At 33.7% G+C, this 18,904-nt stretch overlaps 1 protein-coding gene across 3 annotated transcripts in view; it reads left to right on the top strand.

Moving 5' to 3' along the window:
* The window catches only part of C4H6orf118 (chromosome 4 C6orf118 homolog), a 76,778-nt gene that overhangs the window by 21,683 nt on the left and 36,191 nt on the right, over positions 1–18,904 (top strand). For all 3 annotated transcript variants that reach the window (XM_074265171.1, XM_074265173.1, XM_074265172.1), the window contains 3 exons: positions 18–687; positions 6,912–7,034; positions 7,896–7,955. In XM_074265171.1, coding sequence (XP_074121272.1) covers positions 19–687; positions 6,912–7,034; positions 7,896–7,955 — 852 coding nt within the window. In that variant the 5' untranslated portion in view covers position 18. The remainder of the gene's footprint in view (positions 1–17; positions 688–6,911; positions 7,035–7,895; positions 7,956–18,904) is intronic.

An 18,904-nucleotide genomic window follows, 5' to 3' on the forward strand; every position in this document is an offset into this window, starting at 1 on the left:
TTTGAACACTGCTTAAGGATGAAAAATTCTACAAGACTGAAAACCAATCAGGCATACAAGCTCTCTGAACTTCTAAATGAACTACAACGAGTCCATCGAGATGAAGTTAAACTTTATACCTCAGGACACCTGAACCCCAATAAGCTCTTTAATCCCAATAAACCCACTCATTTCTGGTCTAGTTCCCTTGGACCAATCAGAAAAATAACTGTACCAAGAGATCAATTTGATGAGAGAGCAGCACAGATGGAAGATGCTTTGTCTGAATTTACCATTAGAACTGCTTTGGTCTCAGAGTCTTCTGATCGTCCTGGTGTCTTAAAGACTTTGGACCTTCAGCCACATAGGGATTTGCTTCCTAGCCTTCCAATCTCTGATGTAGCACTTGAAGAAAAACTGAAAGAAGAAAGAAAAAAACTACATGATGAAATGTTTAAGAAAGATCTCAAATTGCCAGAACTCCGACTGCTAAAATATAAAAAAGCCAAAAATAGTCGCCAGTGCTTTTCCTCTTCTTCCAGAGATGAATACGAATTTATTAATTCCTATTTGTCTGGTGTGACAAAAAAGGATAAGTTTCTTAAGTTTTTGCAAATTGAAAAGCATGTGATTGCAAAGCAAGATCTTGCAGAAAATGATTTTATAGGGACTAAGGTCTCCACATGCCATGAAAAGAAGTTGGAAGAGGTAAGCAAAAATATCTTGTGCCACTGTGACATCACTCCAAAAGTTTAGTGATTCAAGAAATAGGAATGAGTCTGACATTTACTAGCTGTGTGATGATGACTTGTGTCAGGTTTCTCATCTGGAAATAATGATATTTGTATGACCTATCTTGCAGAATAGTTAGGTTCAAATAATGTATGTAGGAAAACTTGCAGACTTTAAAGGTATTATATAAATACCTCCTCTTCTTTATCTCTCCCTCTTTCTTCTTGTTTCCTGGTTGTTGTTTTGTTGTTCTTTTTTCTCCTTCCTTCTCTTCTTCTTTAGTTTATTTTCTTCCTCCTCCCCACCTTCCCCCTTTGCTTCATTCTGCTCTACTTTCTTCTCCTTCACTACTGCCACCAAGTAAAATTGACAGAGTGCATATCTATAAGGATGATTGCTAAATAAGCTTTCAAATCTTTCTTAATAGTTGTTTCTTAGCAATATCCTCAATTATTGCTTGCATTAAATGATCAAGGACTCAGAAGACATAGGTAGCATTTGGATTGTTTCCATAAATATCTTATGCTCTGATTTCTTTCATTTAGCAATAAACATTTATTAAGTCCCTACCACATACCAATTACTTTGCTATATCCTGGAGATACAATGACAAATAATTAATAGTATTTGCTCTTAAGTAGCTTATATTTTATCATAACACCAAGCAATCTCAGTTCCTTTTATTTAAAGTCATAATAATATTAGGTACCTTTTACCTTAATGCATTAAAAAAAAAAAAAGAAAGAAAGAAAGAAAGAAGAGAAAGAAAGGAAGAAAAGAAAAAAGGAAAGAAAAGAAAAGAAAAAGAAAGTCTATAGCAATGACTCTGTCATGATTCATAAGTTTTGGACTAAGTAGTGAGAAGATGGAATTGATCCTGTATCATTATTTATTTATCCTACTCATGAGAGATTTTGTCTTATAACTACTTAATTCAAGATCCTTTGTATGTGGCTCAGAATTCAAGTTATCTCTTATGAGTTAACTTAAAAAATTCAACTTCCTTGCTAGCCACTGATCTATCCTTGCCTCAAGGAATTCAATTGACCTTGGGAAATGAATGTAAACACAAGGAAGTCAGATCTAATATCTATTCATCACCAATCTATTCTACAGTGATGTCTGCATTTCTGTCAAAAGTCTGAACCATTATTTTGCATCTAGACTCTTATGGGAAAAGGAAGAAGTTGTCATTAGCCCCCAATATTAAAATTCTAGTCAATTATATTGTTATTTGCACCTCAGCTATATAACCACTGAGGTTTTCCTTAATCTCCTGATGTCATCTACCCTGTTCTATCCTTTGTTCTATACTCCCCAAAACCTATAAAAAGGGAAAATGTCCTTTTGCTCAGAGAAATATACCTCAATTTACCTTTTTGTTTATATTTCACTTGCCACGGTTGCAATCTAGGTTAAACTAGTGTAACTAGCACTAAAGGATACATTAAAGGAAATTTGAAAACTTAGAGCTAAAAGCCTCTTAGAAATCATCTGTCTTAATCTGTTTCTGAGAACCAGCGAAGTTAATTGACTACCTTGGTAGATGAAATTTCTATACAAGAATTCTCTGTGCCAACCAAAGCATGAGTTAAGTATAAAAACAAAACAATACCAAAGCTAATCTTAGATAGAATCTGAATCTTAACAAATTTTAGTCCACGGTGTTTTATATGCTTAAAATCTAAAATGGAAGATAAAAAGAGAAAGGAACAGAACTGGCAAGTGAGCATGTAGGAAAGAGAGTTAAGAAGATATAATTCAATTATTTTCAAAAAAAAAAACCTTTGCTAATTACCTACTTTGATTAAAGCAGAGGACACTTCTGTTCTTTGATGGATCTGTTATTTCTTTGATATAGGTAGTCTTTTCAAAAGTGCAGTTTATAACTTATCTATGTTGACCCTACCTATGTGACTCTTGACTTTTTTGTCTATGTTAATCTATAATTCCTCCATAAAGGAGGGCTACTCGACATGATGAATGAGAGTTTTTCCTTAGGTCTCTTGACAATGCGTAAACACCATTAGAAAATGAGCACTATTTATTTTTTTATCTCACAAAAATGATTTTCTACTTCTTATATTTGCATAATTCTCCAGGTATCATTTAGGATGCTGGTTCTAAATAATTCTCCATCAATAATATGTTACAGCTTATTTTTTATCCTAGAGAAGATATCTCTACATTTCTTGTGTGTAATTTTGCAATCATCTTGCATCACTTCAAGAATACTGTTGTTAAATAGATGAATTGTTTCAAGGAAAAACTTGAACATAAGGAGAATCACTTCACTTATTTTCCAAAGATGATCTTTTCTTCCTCTTATTCCTTTCTGGGCCTAGTTCATTACTTATTGTGATGGTCCAAGTTATATTTTTGGATGGACCAGATCTATAAGTCTTACTTGGCATATGATTAATTGCATTGACATTCCTTTTCCACTTGTTTGATTATTTACTTTGTGTATATGTGTGCTTTACATATTGTTAATTTAAAGTCTTTTGAATAATTATAAATTTGATTTTTTAGCTTCTGTAGTGTTTAGGAGTTTAATATTACAACCACAAATTTATCAATAAAATAGTGTCTCTGGAGCACTTCAGTATTTTATAGAGAACTCTTCTTCTTTTTGGACTTTGCCCTGGTAGCAGCAATAACCTAAAATGATAGCAGCAATAACTTTTAGTGAGCATATTTACTGTGCCTCCCTTGATATTAATAATTAGAAGATCAATGAACAATGTTATTCTCTTGATCCATCTTTAATGAATCCATTATGATTTTGACTTATGCATAAGAAAAAACTTCTTGGAAGAGAACCTTCAAGATAAATCAAATTCTGTTTAATAGTCAACAAACATTAAACATTTTGGCCTCTTGTATTATCATTATCTACAATTTTCTATCCATGAGATTCAGATGATTCTAATATGTATTAGCTATGTAAACAAGAGGAAGTCGATTACCCTCTCTGAAAGTCAGTTTTCCCATCTTTCAGATGGAAAAAGAGATAAATGTAGAAACTATTTTAAAGGGCTATTGAGAAGCATATGAAGTAATCTATGTAAAATATTTTGAAACTTGAAATATTATATAGACATTTTCCATTATAATTATTTTCATCATAATTATCTGCCATTGGTTCCATTTTTAAAAGTCTAAATGTTGGTGACAGAAAGAAAAAAAAAATATTTACAAGTCTCAAGGGCTTGCATTCTTCAAAAGATACAACATAGACATAAGGTATCTGAGGAGCAAGACAGCACTAATAATATAGAATTGTGGAGGCAGGAAGGAAAGGTAAGTGAAGATTTCATGGGAGGCAGTGGTACTTCAGTTGTGCTTTGAAGGAAAATAAGGATTTTCAGTAGGAACATATTCCAGATACAGATAATAACTCCACTCTAGTTTGAATAGAACATGGCACATATGTAAGTGGGTACTATGAAACAGGCCTGAAAAAAAGCTAGGTTGGAATGATATGGAAGAGTTTAAATGCTATACTGAAAGATTTGCAGTTTATTGTAGGATAATAGTTGATAGGCCTTTGGGAGAAAAGAATTAAGAAGTATTGAGATATGACTTTATTTGAGATAGTAATAGTTATTCAACAGTAATAGTTGAATTCAGAGTTGATTAAGTTGCCAGACCTATAGTCATTCATGTTATCATGTCAGGTTGGTGGGTAATGTCTAGCAGAGTACTGCAGGTACTTAGCCCTAAAATACTCTATTGTTCAATACTTTTATTATTGAGTCAGATAAAGCATTAATGTCATACTTAACAAATTCAAATGTGACATACAGTTGACAAAACTAGCTAATATTTTGGATAAAAGAATCCATAAGAGCTCAAATTATTAGCTGATTCCAGTTAGTAGGTATAAATGTGCATTCTTACATATATATATATATATATATATATATATATATATATATATATATATATATATATATATATATATATATATATATATATATATATATATATATGTTCAATAGGTCAATTTTGCTATACAAAATGTGGAAAGTTTTGGTTGAACAGCAAATAATTTGGGGAAAAAAAGATTTTCTCATTTTACAGAAGCTCAACATGAATTAGCAGTGTGATATAGTAGCCAAAATAGTTTCCAATCCAGTTCAATAAACATTTAACAAATACCTATAATGTGCCAGATACTGTGATAAGCTCTAGAGATACAATTTATAAAAAAGACAGATAGATCATGTCCTCAATGAGCTTATAATCTAAAGAGGATATCAACAGACAGGAAGAAGGGATACCAAGGAGTTACCCCAGTTCAGGGCATTTTATTCCATGGAGAAGAAACTAGGCAGGGCAGTAGATGGAAAGCAGAGTAATCTAGAAGTCTAGTTACTACCTTCTATAATGAGTAATTTTATACTCTGCCTTCTAGCTCTCCAGGAAGGGGGGAGGCTGAGGGAGGTGATGTCAATTAGGTCTGAGTTAGCAGCATGGTAGTGAGTTTAAAAGTAATGAGTTTAGCCTTAGAGGGGTATCTTGTTCCTTGGAGTTGAAACCAAGTAGATCAGCAGATGAGAAAAAGAGAGGTTGCTTTAAGAGAGAAAGAATGTCAAAAACTAGAGGGGTGATCTACTATATTTACTACAGATCTTGTTTTGTGTTTCTTTCTTGATGTCATATTTTAAGAGGGCCATTTTTTCTTAAAGTTAGAGATCATCTAGAAGAAAGTGACCAGATTTGTAAATTACTGCAAGATTATACCATATGGGGATCAGAGTGGTATAGTCAACAGATTGTTGAACTAGAAGTCAAGAACCTCTAAGTTCAAATCTTGCTTTATTTAACTTTTTAGCAAGTCATTGAACTTCTCTCAGACTCAATTTTGAAATCAGTATAATTAGGATAAAAAAAACCTACTTCAAAGGATTGTGGCAAATAATATGTAGATATTATCATGTGAAGGAACTAGAAATATTTGTATGGAAGTATTTGAAAGACTGCTATGTGAAAAAGATGTATTAGGTTTGACTTTTTTGGCTTTAGAAACTTAGAAGCCATGAGTAAAAAGTACAAAGAGGCAAATTTCAGCTCTAAGAAAGAAACATCCTAACATTATCCAAAAGTAGATTGGGCTGCTTTGAAAAGTATCAAGTAGGTGGTGTGTCCTCACTATAACACTTTAAGAAGGGTGTAGTGGAGCCAGCTTATATTGGTTCATGAACTAACTGATCGATTTTTAGAGTGAGAATATATACCTCAAAAATCAGCAAACACTACAAATCAGGGGTTAATTTATTCTTTTATTAATTGTTTAGACTAAAAAAATAAATAAAATATTAATAATTCAGATTAAATTTTAAAATATGCAGTACATGCAGAGTGGATAGGCAAAACAAGGAATTTCATAAAAGGAATTTTTGTTAAGGTGTAGGTTAGACTTATTAGGTCTCATTCAACTCTGAAAAATTCTGTGAACAAAAGGGAGTCACTGAGGTGCAGGTAGGTAGGTTAGAGCACCAGCCCCTGAAGTCAGGAGAACCTGAGTTCAAATCTGGTCTCAGACACTTACTACTTCCTAGCTGTGTGACCCTGGGCAAGTCACTTCACCCCAATTGCCTCAGCAAAAATATAAATAAATAAATAGAAATTAATAGCTATATGGACGAAGATCTGGTAAAGAGTGATTCTGGAAGCAGGAAAAATAATTAAAAAGTCAAGGCAGTTATCTATGAAGAACAGATGACAAAGACATAAACTGGAATAGGTAAATTCTACAGAAAGTTGAGGGTTTGAAACCCTTGGCACTGTGATGAAATACCCCAAGGAATCAACAGATGGTTTTGATTAATAATTGTTCAGGTGGCTGGCAAAGGACTATTTCCCCTTTCTCCCTAATTAAAGGCATGATTTGGAGGTTGGAGGCCAAGAAGGAGGAATTTGTAGTTGTCTGTATATGAAATAAACATATTTGGATATGACATTTGTCTGTAGAAATGGAGAACATAAGAAAAATGATTTTGGAAAAGCTGGTGGAGGGATAAATAGTAATATTTGGTGAATTGTTGCATAAAGGCAGACTATTTCTTCTGTCGAGACAGTGGGATATCTTAGGTTGTGCATATTATAGTAATTGGAAGGATAAAGACTGGAAAAGAAAGTTTTTAGGGAAAGAAAGCATCCTAATATGAATTGCTAATCTGCTTTTCTTCAAGGAACTCCTGAAAATGCATAGTAAATCTCCCCCCCAATATAACAGACTGCAGGTATATGGGGAGATCTTCGAGGATATTTGCAGCAGCTCTCTTATATTTGGTGACCTCTTGAAGGAAGTGAAGGTACCATAACTTCAGATATTTATATATTTTTTTTGATTTTTGAATTTCCCAAATAGTACTCTTCCCTCCAAATCCCAATCATAAAGGCTTATATATTTTCACATGCATTCTCTAAATTGTAAATCTGACTGAAGTAAATACTGTTTTATGTCTGCCTTCAAAGGACTAGCTTTCTAAATTTGAAGAGGTTAATTACAAGGACAGCACAACAACTTTCAAAGACCAGTGAACTTATAGATGGTTGGCAATCTCCATTAGTACAGGTATTCACAGCAACAAAATCACTTTTGTTTAGAAACATGAGCTAAAGAAGCTGTTATAAGTTGTTATAGTCAAACAAATGTTTCTTATGCTTAATAGAGACTCTTAGATATAGTAATTTATTAATATTTCTTGACAAAAAAAGACAATTTGTTGCTGAATTTGAGATAGAATAAGAGGGTCCCTTTAAATCCAAAGTAGCAGCATGATACTCACTGCACGAAGTCCCAGGTTTTGAAATGTGTTTTCATTGTTGGCATGCTGTGAACCAAGTTCATTGGTTTTGCCCTTGTGGCACAAAATAATTATATGAGGCTTGCTTTGGGTCATATGGTCCTCACACCATGAAATACTGAATAAGTAAACACTGAAAATTGAATTGGAAAATGTTTTTTCCAGGGACAATGTATTTTTTTATTTATCCAAGTAATAAAATGAAACCTTTAACAATAGCCATAGCATAGACCAAAATATAATTTATTAAGAATGAAAATCCTTATCAGGAGATTTTTATTTTGTTAGAAAGTTTTCCTAAAGGATACCTTAATCTTTATGTAGCTGCATTGTTATAATACTTTTCATCTCTTTTTATCGATTTAGAATGAATATGAAATCTACATGGCAGTTCTTTTGGATTCCCAATCTTCCAACCAATACAAGGTAATAGCTACTCATGAAAATCTTTTTTAAAATGGTTTAAGTGTTTCAGATGAACCAAGTGGTTCATGAATCATGTTTCCTTATATGCAAGAAAGACTTCTGTGAACTTCACTGTTTAATGCTTAGTTCAAGTTTGATCTTTTCTGTATGGGAGAGGATTTGCTAAACAAGGTAATGTAAGAAACAGTAATACAGAAAGGACAGTTATTCTACTTAAAGGTGGAACTTGCTTTTAAACCCTATGGCAGTCATCTGTACACAAGTCTTTCATGCATTAATTATCATTGCATTAACATTATTGTTCTTCCCCAATGATATCTACTTTCTAGCACTGTTTGCAATTATTTCTTGTGATTGTAAATTCAAAAATAATTAAAAATCATCACTTGTTAAAGTATTCATTCAGAATGGTGTTCCCCCCAACTAGTTTGAATTGATAAGCTAAGAAAACAGAAATATCTGACATATAAATTACTTGAGGTGACATTTCATCTTTATCCATCTCTACAATAATCCTTCAATTCATAGAAATACCAAAGCTGAATTAGATTTCAAATACACTTTCAATTTCAGGGTAATTTCAACATGGATTTCAATGTAAGTAACAATAAGGAGAGCTACTTTAAAGAAATGATAAAAGATTATAGAAACATAGCATCATTCTCTGCCCCCAATGTTCTCCTGTCATGCTTCTTAATAAATACACATTTTATGCTGGTGAACAAGTAGTGTTATCTACAACTCTCAGAATTTATCACAACTCAGCATTTGACTCCAAAGGACTTTAAGACTCAGTGTTTGATATCTCATGCCCATGAACTCAAAAGATAGTATTATATAGGGATAAGATACTGGATTTGGACTTGAGAAGCCCTTTGTTCAAATCCTGTCTTAGATACTAGCTTTATAAACCACAATTCATTTTAGCTGTGCCTCAGTTTTCTTACCTGTAAAATGAAGGTTTTGGATTCAATGACTTCCAAGCCTCCTTTAACTCTAAAGGTGTATGCCTTTTATACCTTGGTTGTCTAAAGGGCTTCATTTTAGGAAATATTAAGAAAATGAAAAGCTGAAATATATGCTAAGGAAACAAGATAATATGCATTTATTAGGCACTTATTGTGGGTTAAGTACTGTGCATTAAAAATACAAAAAGATAACTAAAAGAAAATTCTAGTCCCTCAAAATCTTCCACTATAATGACTAATATATATATATATGTATATATATATATATATACACACATATATGTATATATGTGCATATATATATATATACATATGTATATGTATAGATAGATAGATAGATAGATAGATAGATAGATAGATAGATAGTTGGCTAGTCTGGATTCCTTCCCCAAATGGAAACCTAGGGAGGAATTTGACAATGGGAAAAGGGAGGCAGCTTGGTGAAGAGATATTCCAGGGTGGAAAAGCCACAGGACTTGAAGTTAGATATTCTAGGGTGGAGGCCAAAGGAACTGAGAGAAATTCCAGGTGAAATGACATTTGAGACATTGTGGCAGAATCTGGAAAAAGAAAATCTTATTTGAATAAGATAGATAAACAAGGAAGATGCCAATATTCCCAAGGTAAGTTATTTGCCCAAAGGGCAGATAAAACCTTTTAAACACTTTTGAGAGACATTCAGTTTACTGTCAGTTCCCCTCTTTCTTCATAAAATGTTTTGTCATTAGAAAAAAGAAAAATAGTAAAAACAAAAATTCTTTTGCAGTGCTGAGAGTTTTAAAACCCTATTGGATTATTGCCAAAATAAATATTTAAAAACTCATCTCAATGTATTCTATTAGTCTTGGGACATAAAGAATTTTAAAAAAGAATCAGAACAACCAAAATATGTATGTAAATCAATAGGGTTTTAATATGAGTGCACTTGAGCTCGTGCAAGAAATCATTAAGTAACAAAGAAAGGGAAGCAAGACTCAGAATGAAGAAAACTGCTGGATCTCACCTAAGGAATTGAGGGTCCCCAGGCTTCATGTGTGATGGTTTTCAGGATCTAAAGAAGGAAGAAGGCTGATACTCTTAGAGATTGGTGCAAGATTTAATCAACAAATCATTGCTCCTCTAAGTTTATGCCTAAGTTATATTGCTTTCACACTGTGGCTACTCAAATGATGAAGATGAGGATGATGGCTTTGAAAGAGCTGGGAGGCAATTTTTCCTAGAAAGAGGAAGCATGCTATAGAAGAAAGAGCCCTCTGTAGTTAGAGGGGTGAAAGTACTCCATATCAGGTGCCTCCAAACCCACCAATATGTATTCTGTCCATCCTTATGCCATGCTGCTTATTCTAATCCCCATTTCCCAACTGGCAATCCAACTTTTAACTTGGGGCATTATATTCCTATGAGTGGGGATTCACCATATCTAGGCACACTCAGTTCTGGGGGATCTTCATACATTACTACCCATCTTTTCCCATTCCCCAATTTTCTACCTCTAGCTATGTGAACGGTAATTAAATTAACACTATCTTTACCAGAAAGGGCATGTTGTTCAATTGCCTTGTAACCTCCTAGATCAAAATGTTTCTCTCTGACTATTACCCAATATATGAGGATTTCCCCTATTAGAATATAAACTCTTTGAAGGACTATGTTGCTTTCTATGTTTACATCTTCACCCTTGGCATAATGCTTAGCATTAAGTACATAGCAAGTTCATTTGGTTTAATTCACTTAAATCACTCAGATTCTCTGGAAGTCATTGATAAAAAGAGGAGTTCAATGAACTCTACGGAGTCCTCCAGCTCAGTTCTATATTCCTATGATCTTAAGGTAGGGCCCAATTAACTAGAAGCTACAGTTATCCTTTCCACATTTCAGGGTATGTATGGTGTTTCTGGGAATTGTAAAGTCCATATAAAATTTCTTGGTCCTCTTTTTTGTACCAGAGAAGTTTATTTTTATTATGGTATTAAAATATGCTGATATTATGTAGTCTTGCACATAGATTTTATGCATTTCTAAGTTTTCTTAGAAATGTTTTCTGTCTTTCCTGATGGCTTTTATTGTTGTTTGCAGCTCCCACAAAATTCCAAATTCCCATTAAATTTCTTATGTTGAACTGTGATATGTCAAAACCATGATGTTTAAGGGATTGTATTTCATCTCTCAAATTTTCTAAGGGATAGTTTATAATAAGTTTATAAAAAATAACCAACAGGTCTGTGTTTATAAATGTGATTTGCAAAGCACATTTGTACAGTGTTCTGTACAAATTTATCTGTACACCAGGTAATTTTAACCTGCCTCACCAAAACAGAAATTTATAATTTTTCATAATAAAACAAATGCCCTTTATGGGAAAATATTAGTTTACTTCATTAATTTGGGAATATAAAAAAATCCTGTGTCTCTTGGTTCATAGAATAATAATGTGAGACATTTAATGTTAAAGTATAGGCAATTCACATAATAATTATGAATCTATGAATTGAATTTACTTTCAAATTTTGTTGACTTTTAAATATACCAAGAAGCTACTGAAGCCGTCTTGTTAGGACTTGTTAATATTTGCATTCTCTTTGTTCAGCCTCTGAGAACCCAATTGAAGTGAGCTAGACTTCAATGAAAGTTATCTTCGTTATGGAAGGAAAGGAAACCTGGGTACTGAAGACAATGTTAGCAGAACACGCACTCTGAGTAGTCTTCTAAGATTGAAAATCTTCCAGGATGAGTCCATGGCCTATGTCTATTTGTTGAGAATCTGTCTAGCTCAATTCAAAGATTTCTGTCAGTGCCATACCAGACACCAGGTGATGGTTTACTATTTTGTGGCAGCAATGCAAAGAGCTGGTTCATAAATTAAGGTGTGGCTGCATCCATGAAGAGAGCAATGTCCCTCCTCCAATAAAATAATGGATCTTTAAAGTGTTGAACACTTTATTCTAAGAAGATTTGGGTCCAAGTCTGCTTCTGAAACACTCTGGCTTTGTCTCAAATAACTCTCTAAAATTAAAAATTCATTACCAAACTTGTCATTAATTCCATTGTTAGAGTTTCCTCACTAGCATATTCCATTGAAATCATTGGACCAATCAAAAAATTAAGACCATTTTAAAGGAAATTCAAAGAAATGCATAATTATCTCAATAAATTACACTTTTAAACTTAATGTACCATATGCTATCATTCTATGACTAACTCACGTTGTAAGATCTAATGTTTAAATAGCAAAGATCTGGCCTTTAAAAGCTACTTCTTTCTTAGGAAGTAAAAGAGAGACACTATATATTTATTAGCCCTAAATTACCTACCTAATTTATACCTGAGGTGATGAAAAAACTAATATTGATTTCCTATCTCTATAAGATGTATTCCCATCTTCATGGTAGCCTGGGAACCAGAGAACTTGGGTTCAAATCTTGTCTTTGACATACTTTCTGTCCAATCCTGAGCAAATCACTTCATTTCTCTGGACCTCTGTTTCCTCATTTATAAAAATGAGGTGATTAGGTTAGAATACCTCTAAGTTTCCTTTCAACTCTAAATCTTTGATTCTAGGATCTCTTAGCATCTTTTTAGAGGAATGATGAGAACTGGATATAATCTGATTGTGCATATTGCACAAGGATTTACATATCTAACATCTATTGATTTCTACTCTATCTTTACAGAAAGAAGCTGTTTTCCTCTACCAGCTCCCCTCAACTTATTCTTGGCAATAAGCAAGCATGCTATCCATCTGCTATCCCATTCTCTGCAGTAAGCATTGGTTTAATTGCATCCTTCACATGACTGACTTCCTCTTATTCTTCTGCAGCCCAGAAATTCCTGCTATGAAGTCAAGGTCTTTGCACTAAACTTACTTTCTTATAGAAAATTAACCCTTGGAAACATTTACCAAAGAGTAATAGTTTTTGGAGCATGCATCATGGAAAATAGATATGGAAAGGAATTGCAGTCTTCGTTTTTGCCTTTAGCTTTTTCTGAAACACTGAATATTCTATTAAACAGAAGAATATGAAGCGGGGGAGCAGCTATTATTGGAATACATTATTTAAAGGTCTTATCATATTATGAATGGAATGTTTCTGGTTGAATTTCAGAATGTCTTCCTGGACCAAACTTTTGAAGGAATGCTACATTCTACAGTCCTTAAATTTGCTTTTTTAATATGAAGTCTTGTTTGTTTTGTAATGTAGTCTAATGAAGTAGCAAGACTAGCTTACATTGTTTCTTTTGAATCTTGGATCTATGAGATGTGTATATTCTTAAAGACATGAATTTTTCTTCCCATTTTTTAAACAAATAAAGCCTTCTTTCTTAGTGTGGATAAAATTAGATTCTCAAAAATAGTTTATTTTTGTATGGGCTATTTGGAAAGGAAGTCTGACATTTGCATAGCCTGATTTAAACTCAATGATTACTGAAAAAATTGTCTTTAAAATATCCTGTGAATTCTGGAGTATAACCCAGAAAATATTCTCGACAAATATAGTGTTCCCAGAAACATACCCAGAAGCGTGAGCTTCTGAGAAGTTTAAGGTACTCAATTATTTTTTTACTCAACTATTGTTTTGTTTTTTGAAATTTTTTCCAATTTTTTTTTTTTTTGGAGAAGGCATCTATCAGAAGAGGAACATCACATGAAGAGCAAATGAGCTGATAATAATGATTCATGGTGAGAAGAACCACTTAACACTTTGCTCCTGATTTCTCAGACAAAGGGAATGATCTTTGAACTGAAAGGAACAGAACAAACACCACCAATAGGTATTTGAAACCCTGGCTAAACAAGTAAGGAAATAACATAAAAATACTTTGATGATTTCAAAGTATTAGATCAAGATGGACCACATACTAGAAAACTAAAAGAACTGTGGAATATGATTGCCAAGCAGTATCTGTCAATGAACTTTGAAAGATTGTAGAGGAAAGGAGAGATAAAACAGGGGAGAAGAAATGAACATTTTCCTCTGTCTTTAAAAAAGGAGAAGAGAATTAAATCTTTGAACAACAGTCCTCTGGCCTTTACTTTAGATGTAGACTTTGTTATTTAAGGGAAGGTTTCTCAAAATATGGAAAAGGAAGTTGTGATTAGGAAGAGGTACTATGATTTCATCAAGAATATGTCATTTTAGAATAAATATTTGATTTTCTTTATGTTACTATGATGTTAGATTAGGAAAATACTTTATTTAGAACTCATCAAGGTTTTAGAAGAGATTTTTAAACAGTTTGAGGATTAGATAGATGTCAGTCAATTAGATAGTCAATAAGCATTTATTCAAAGCATGAAGATACAAACAAAAGGCCACAGGCAGTCCCTGCTCTCAAGGACCTCACAATCTAATGGGGATAGACAAACACAAACAAGTTATAGATAGGATAAATAAGGAATAATTAAAAATAAAGAAGGTACTAGAATTAAGAGATGTTGAAAAAGGCTTCCTGAAGAAGATGTAATTTTAGATGGAACTTGAAGAAAGCCAGGGAAGGCAGTAGATGAAGAGAAGAAAGAAGAGCATTCCAGGTATGGAAGACAACCAGGGAAAATGCCTAGAGCTAAGGAACCCTGTCTCATTTGTAGAACAGCACGGAGGCTGGTATCACTCAATCCAAGTATACACGGCTAAGAGTAAGATGTAAGACTGGAAAGATAGAGGGGAGAGCCAAACAAGAACCTCTGAAGTTTCTTGGATGGGGAACAGATGGGGTAACACAGTTGGACCTGTACTTTAGGAAAATCACTTTGACAATTAAATTTAGGATGGATTGGAGAGATTGAGACTTGAGGAAGACAGACCTAGTAACAGGTTACTACAAAAAAAGAATCCAAGCATGAGATGATGAAGGCCTTTATCAGGGTAAATTGCAAAATTAGATGAGAAAAAGGGTCATGTTTGAGAGATGATCTAAGAGTGAAATTGACATATCTTGACAACAACTTGGACATGGGGGTGGGAGGGAGTGAGAGCTAATGAGTCAAGGATGACTTCAGTTTGTAAACTTGATATTGTGGGGTAGGGGTGGGGTTAGGGAAAAGATTATGAATTTGCTTTTAGACATGTTGAATTTAAGATGTCTACTGAATACTCATTTGGAGATTTCTGAATGGTAATTGGAGATGAAAGATTGGAGTTTAGCCGAGAAGTTGGGGAAAGATAGATACATTTGGAAGTCATTGTCATAGAAATGAAAATTAAATCCATGGGAACTGATGAAATCACCAAGTTAAAAAAATGTGTTATGTGAATATATGTATATGTATGTAGCCTTTAACCATTCCAATTTTAATCTGGAGAAATTTAAGGAATGGGAAATGTCTTGTGCAAAGTCAGAGTAAATGGAGTAAATGCTACTCCCATATGAGGAAAAGCAAGAAGATAGTTTTATGTGGACCATACAAAAATGGGAATGACGTGATTGAAGTCTATGCTATGAAGGGCTTTAGTTGCCAAACTAGAATTCCTATGGGAATGGGAAGCCCTTAGAGTTTACTGAGTGACATGGTCACACATGCACTTTAGGTAAATCATTTTGGCAGCTGTGTGAAAGGTGGATGGATTAGAGTAGGGAAAGACGTTGAGACATACCACTAAGGCTATTATTATAATGTGGAAGAAAAGTGATGAGGGCATAAATGAGGGTGTTAGTCTTGTGAGTAGAGGGAACACAATGGATAGAATGAATGGAATGTAAATTGACAAGTCATACAATCAGAAGTAGTTTGGTGTCAAGAATGACTTAGGTTGCAAACCAGTATTACTGAGAGTAAGAAGGCACTCTTGGTAGAAATAGCGAAGTTGAAGAATTGGGCAAGTTTTAAGGGGAATATAAAGATTTCTAGTTTATACATATGTTGAGTAAAATATTCTGTTTGAAATGTTAAATGAGCCGTTTGTGTCTAGTATTGTAATACAGGAGATAGACAGTAGATATAGAAATGGAGATTCAAGAGTCGTCTGCTTAGAGATGATGAAATTACCTGGAAAGGATGTGAAGGAAAAAAAGTTGTCCCAACATTGTTATACCCACAGTTAGCGGCCAGGACTACGATGCTCCGATAAAGGAAACTGAAAAGGATTAGTAGTAGGAGCACCAAACAAAGAGTGTCACAAACATCCAGAACAAAGAGAGAAGCCAGAATGAGAAGGATGGTTATTGGTCTCCTGCAGCAGAGAAGTAAAGAGGTTAGCACAGCTATATACAGAAGTCTTTTTCAGATATTGGTTGAACAATATGGCTTTTGAAACTTTCCAAATCTGAGATTCTGTGATTCCTTCTTGCTTTGACATATTTTATAATTAATTTTTTTTTGGAGACTTTTACTAAGTGCCCAAATCTGTGATGCCTTTAAAAAAGAATTTTAGGCTATGGCATGCACCCGGACTAAATGGGAAAGCATTTGTTTTTTTTAAATTAAGTTCCAGAATCTCCTCCTCCTCCTACCTCACACCCCCCCCATCCAATGGAGAAGGCCCATATGAAGTTGTGCAAAACATTTCCATAAAAGTCATGTTGCAAAAGAAACAGAGATCCATACCCCGCCCCCCCCCCCCAATAAACCCTCAAGAGAAAAAAAAAAGTAAAATTTAAAAAATATGTGTCAATCTATATTCAGAAAACAGTCAGTTCTTTCTCTGGGTATAGATAGCAGTTTTCAACGTAAGTTCTTCAGAGCAGTCTCGGATCTTTTTTTTTTTTTTTTTTTTTTGCTGAGGCAATTGAGGTTAAGTGACTTGCCCAGTGTCACACAACTAGGAAGTAAGTATTAAGTGTCTGAGACCAGATTTGAAATCCTCCAGGGCTGGTGCTTGGATCATTGTATTGCTGAGAATAGCAAAATCATTCACAGTTGATCATCCTACACTTTTGCTGCTGCTTTGTACACAATACATTTCACTTTGCTTGAGCTCATGGAGAACTTTCCAGGTTTTTCTGATAGCATCCTGCTCATCATTTTTTATGGAATAATAATATTCCTTCATAATCACATACCACAGTTTATTCAGTCATTCCCCAATTGATGGGCATCCTCTCAATTTCCAAATGAGAAAAGAGCTACTATGAATATTTTTATATATATGTAAAAATCTATTTTGGGATTTATACTTAGTAGTGGTATTAGTAGTGGTATTCTTAGGTGAAAGGATAAGCATGGTTTTATAAACCTTTGGACATAGATCATATCTTTTGATCATTTATCAATTAGGAAATGACTTTGTAAAAATAAATTTGACTCAATTTCCTGTATATTTGAGAAATGAGGCCTTTGTCAGAGAAATTTGCTCCAAATTCTTTTTAAAATTATTATTTCTACTGGAAACTGAGTGGATGCCCATCAATTGGAGAATGGGCTGAGTAAATTATGGTGTATGAATCTTATGGAATATTATTGTTCTGTAAGAAATAACTAGCAGGATGATTTCAGAGAGGCCTGGAGAGACTTACATGAACTGATGCTAAGTGAGATGAGCAGAACCTGGAGATCATTATATAAGGAAACAAGAAGATTATACAATGATCAATTCTGATGGACATGGCTCTCTTCAACAATGAGATGATTCAAACCAGTTCCATTTGTTCAGTGATGAAGAAAGACATCTACACTCAGAGAGAACCATGGAAACAGAGTATAGAATACAGCATAGCATTCTCTCTCTATTGTTGTTTGTTTGCATTTTGTTTTCTTTCACAGTTTTTTTTTTTCCTTCCTTAATCTGATTTTCCTTCTGCAGCAAGATAACTATAAATATGTAAACATATATTGGTTTTAACGTATATTTAACATATTTAATGTATTGGACTACCTGCCTGCCAGGGGAGGGGATGGGGGGAAGGAGGGGTAAATTTAGAACAGAAGGTTTTGCAAAGGTCAATGTTGAAAAATTACCCATGCATATGCTTTATAAATCAAAAGCTTTAATAAAAAAAATTAAGGCATAAGGAAAAAAATAAAATATAATTACTATTTCTAACTGTATATCCACAAAGTATATTCTATTTTCTCTCCTTTTAACCTCTCTTCAAAAATATTTCTGATCAGTCCCTCCCTCTATCACTCTTCTATCACTCTTCCCCCTTTTCTATTGAATGTGGATGTTATTTCCTCTTTGAACCAATTCTGGTGAGTAAGGTTTACTTACTCCCTCTTTCCTCCACCTTTCTCCTCTGCTATAAATGTTTTTTTCTCGCCTCTTTTATGGCAGATAACTTTCACCATTCTAATTTCTCTCTCACTCATTCTATCTTTCCAATGCATTTCTTTCTCACCCCTTGATTTTATTTTATTTATTAGATATTACCTCTTCATATTCAACTCACACCTATATCCTCAGTCCGGATATACTACTTCTAATAATAATAATAATTCTTAGTTCTTTTGAGTTACAAGTATCATCTTCCCATGTAGGAATGTAAACAGATAAACCTGGTTAGATCCCTTATGGTTTCCATTTCCTGATTATCTCCTTATGCTTCTCCTGAGTCCTGTATTTGAAAATCAGATTTCCTATTCAATTCTTGTCTTTTCATCATGAGTGTTTGAAAGTTCTCTATTTCATTGAATATCTACTTTCCCCCTGAAGAATTATAGTCATAAAATGAAAAATATTGAATTAGATGAGCTCCCACTGAGCTCAAAATAATAACAGCATTTATATAGCTATTTAAGGTTTGCAAATTGCTTTATAAATGCTATTTTTATTTCCTTACAACAACTTTTGGAGATAGGTGATGTGCTATTATTTTCTTTTTATGTATGAGAAAACTGAAGGAGGAAGGTAGAAGTATGTGACTATTAAAATCACACAGCTACGGGAGTGTCTAAGGCTGTATTTGAAGTCATTGCTTTTTAATTCCATGTTTAATTCTTCATTCCTCCACTTAGTTGTACTACAATCTGTAAACCTATGATTTTATAAATTGTTTGAGGTATTATCCCTAAGATTATGATTTCCTTACTTGTGCCACAGTTAGGCA

The sequence above is a fragment of the Sminthopsis crassicaudata genome, chromosome 4 (assembly GCF_048593235.1).
Source record: "Sminthopsis crassicaudata isolate SCR6 chromosome 4, ASM4859323v1, whole genome shotgun sequence".
NCBI lineage: Eukaryota > Metazoa > Chordata > Mammalia > Dasyuromorphia > Dasyuridae > Sminthopsis > Sminthopsis crassicaudata.